This window comes from Lepidothrix coronata, unplaced genomic scaffold (assembly GCF_001604755.1).
Source record: "Lepidothrix coronata isolate B3197 unplaced genomic scaffold, Lepidothrix_coronata-1.0 Scaffold210, whole genome shotgun sequence".
NCBI lineage: Eukaryota > Metazoa > Chordata > Aves > Passeriformes > Pipridae > Lepidothrix > Lepidothrix coronata.
In genome coordinates this window covers 897,016-899,175 of record NW_016690390.1, presented here as the reverse complement: position 1 = coordinate 899,175, position 2,160 = coordinate 897,016, and the positions used below count along the sequence as shown (strand labels likewise).

The following is a 2,160-nucleotide window of genomic DNA, read 5'->3' as shown; positions in this document are numbered from 1 at the left end:
TATCTAAAATAAAATCAGGAAAATCAGAGAAAATTATCTAAAAAAAAATACTCTGGGCAGAGAAGCAGCCATCAAAACACATACATCTCATATTTGGCATATTGCTCCTGCTTTGTATGTTCTACAAAACGGAGCCCAGTAAGTACTCAGCAACAGAAGGGACTGTCAAGAAGAAAATTACAGCAAAAATTAATACTTACAGCCATAATTAACTCAAAAGGGTGTTTATACACCCGTACGGGGGACTGGTACTTCTGCACCATCGCTGCAGTTAGTGAGACCAACTCAAACCTGAAAAAGAAATTTTTAAAACCATCTGTCAAACGTAGGAAGCCATTTTCAATTTCCTCATGCAATTACCCCGTGCGTGGTACCCCGCGAGCAATTCCACAGGAAACCCTTCACAATTCCTCGACGACTTTTTTTAAGACCCAAGGGGGCCTTGAAAAGCTATATATATATATATATTTGTCAGAAATGACTTATCGTTTCTTCCAAACGCGACATAAAATTAGCACATTTTCAGGCCACTTTTAGTAACGAATCTTTAACGTGGTTTATGACTCTTTGTCAGGATGGTGAGACTTCCTGTGCTGCTGAGAACCAAACACTGACACATCCCAGCGACAGGCACAGAAGCATTTCCCAGTCCCCCAGCACCGCATGTGGGCTGCCCTGCTCAGAGCTCATGCCGAACTGGGACCGGGTTTTTAAAAAAAAAATAAATAAGTAAGTACAGAAAACACAAAAAGAGGTTAAGAAATAAATGGTAAAAAATTCTTGTTTTCAGAAAGAGAGAAAAAAACCGGATCACTACAGCACAGCGATACAAAGCATTCCTTCATAATCGCCAAAAACAATTAATTAAAACTTCTGGGAGAGAAACTTAAGAGAGAGCTGGGGAAAAAAAAACAAATTGGACGAAACTGCAAAAATTCCACTATACGGCCAGAAAAAATGTCACTGGCAACACAGCGAGGAGTTATTGCAAAGGCTTCGTGTGTGCTTTCCCCGGCTTGACCCGAACTCTCTCGACTGCAATTACGTTTATTGAAAAATCCTGGCAGCAGCACTCGCAGATGAGCCGCGGGCTGCGAGCCAGCGTCATTTTGGAGAGAAATGGGTTTGTTAGAGTAAGTTCGCTTCACTTTTCTGTCCTTAACGCGCTCTCACGTTCCTGCAGCGCTGCGGGAGCGACACCGGCCCCGGAGCGGGGCTCGGCGGCTCCTCGGACACGGCAGGAGCCAACAAACAACCCCCAGAGCCGCGGGAAAGTTCTCCGACATCCCATTCCAGAGCGCAATTTACCCATGACTACCCTGCATTTTACAAAAAAACCCCACCTGAATCAGCACAAACAGCCGCAAGCCCTCTGTTAATCCTCGTACAAAAAAAAAGAGTTACACAACAAAGAAACTCCGTGTTTCCTCCCGCCGCGGCGCAGCCGGGACACCCCGCGAAGGGATGGGGGGACAACTCTGACAAAGCCGCGGTGTCCCGGGGGGATACGGGACACTCCGGGACGGGATGGGGGGACATCTGTGACAGCCCCGCGCTGCTCCGCAGGGATGTGGGACACGATGGGAAGCGATGGGGGGACACCTGTGACAGCCCCGCGGTGTCCCGGGGCATGCGGAACACCCCGGGAAGGGATGGAGGGACATCTGTGACCGCCCCGCGCTGCTCCAGGGGGATAGGAGGGATGCGGGACACGCCGCGAGGGGATGGGAAGGGAGGGGGGGGACACACCTGGGACAGCCCCGCGGTGTCCCGGAGAATGCGGAACACCCCGGGAAGGGACAGGAAGGGATGAGAGGGACACCTGTGACAGCCCCGCGTCGTCCCCGAGGGATGCGGCGGATGCAGGACACGCCGGGAGGGGACAGGAAAGGATGAGGGGGGACACCAGTGACATGCCCCGCGGGATGCGGGACACCCCGAGAGGGGACAGGAAGGGACTGGGGGGGGGAGCACCTGTGACAGCCCCTGCGGGATCCAGGACACTCCGGGAGGGGACAGGACGGGATGGGGGGACACCTGTGACATCCCCGCGCTGTCCCGGGGGGATCCGTTCCAGGGCCCGGGAGCGCAGCGACCGCGGCGGCGCCGCCGTGACCCGCCCGAGGACCGCGACCCCCCGCCCCACCACCACCACCACCA

General features: G+C 53.4%; 1 protein-coding gene across 1 annotated transcript in view; it reads right to left on the bottom strand.

Annotated features, from left to right (window-relative positions):
- The window catches only part of SEC14L1 (SEC14 like lipid binding 1), a 41,237-nt gene extending 39,874 nt beyond the window's left edge, over positions 1–1,363 (bottom strand). The window contains 2 exon segments of the mRNA XM_017833063.1: positions 201–291; positions 1,344–1,363. Of these exon segments, the coding sequence (XP_017688552.1) occupies positions 201–263 (63 nt within the window). The 5' untranslated portion in view covers positions 264–291; positions 1,344–1,363.
- Between the last annotated feature and the right edge of the window lie 797 nt (positions 1,364–2,160).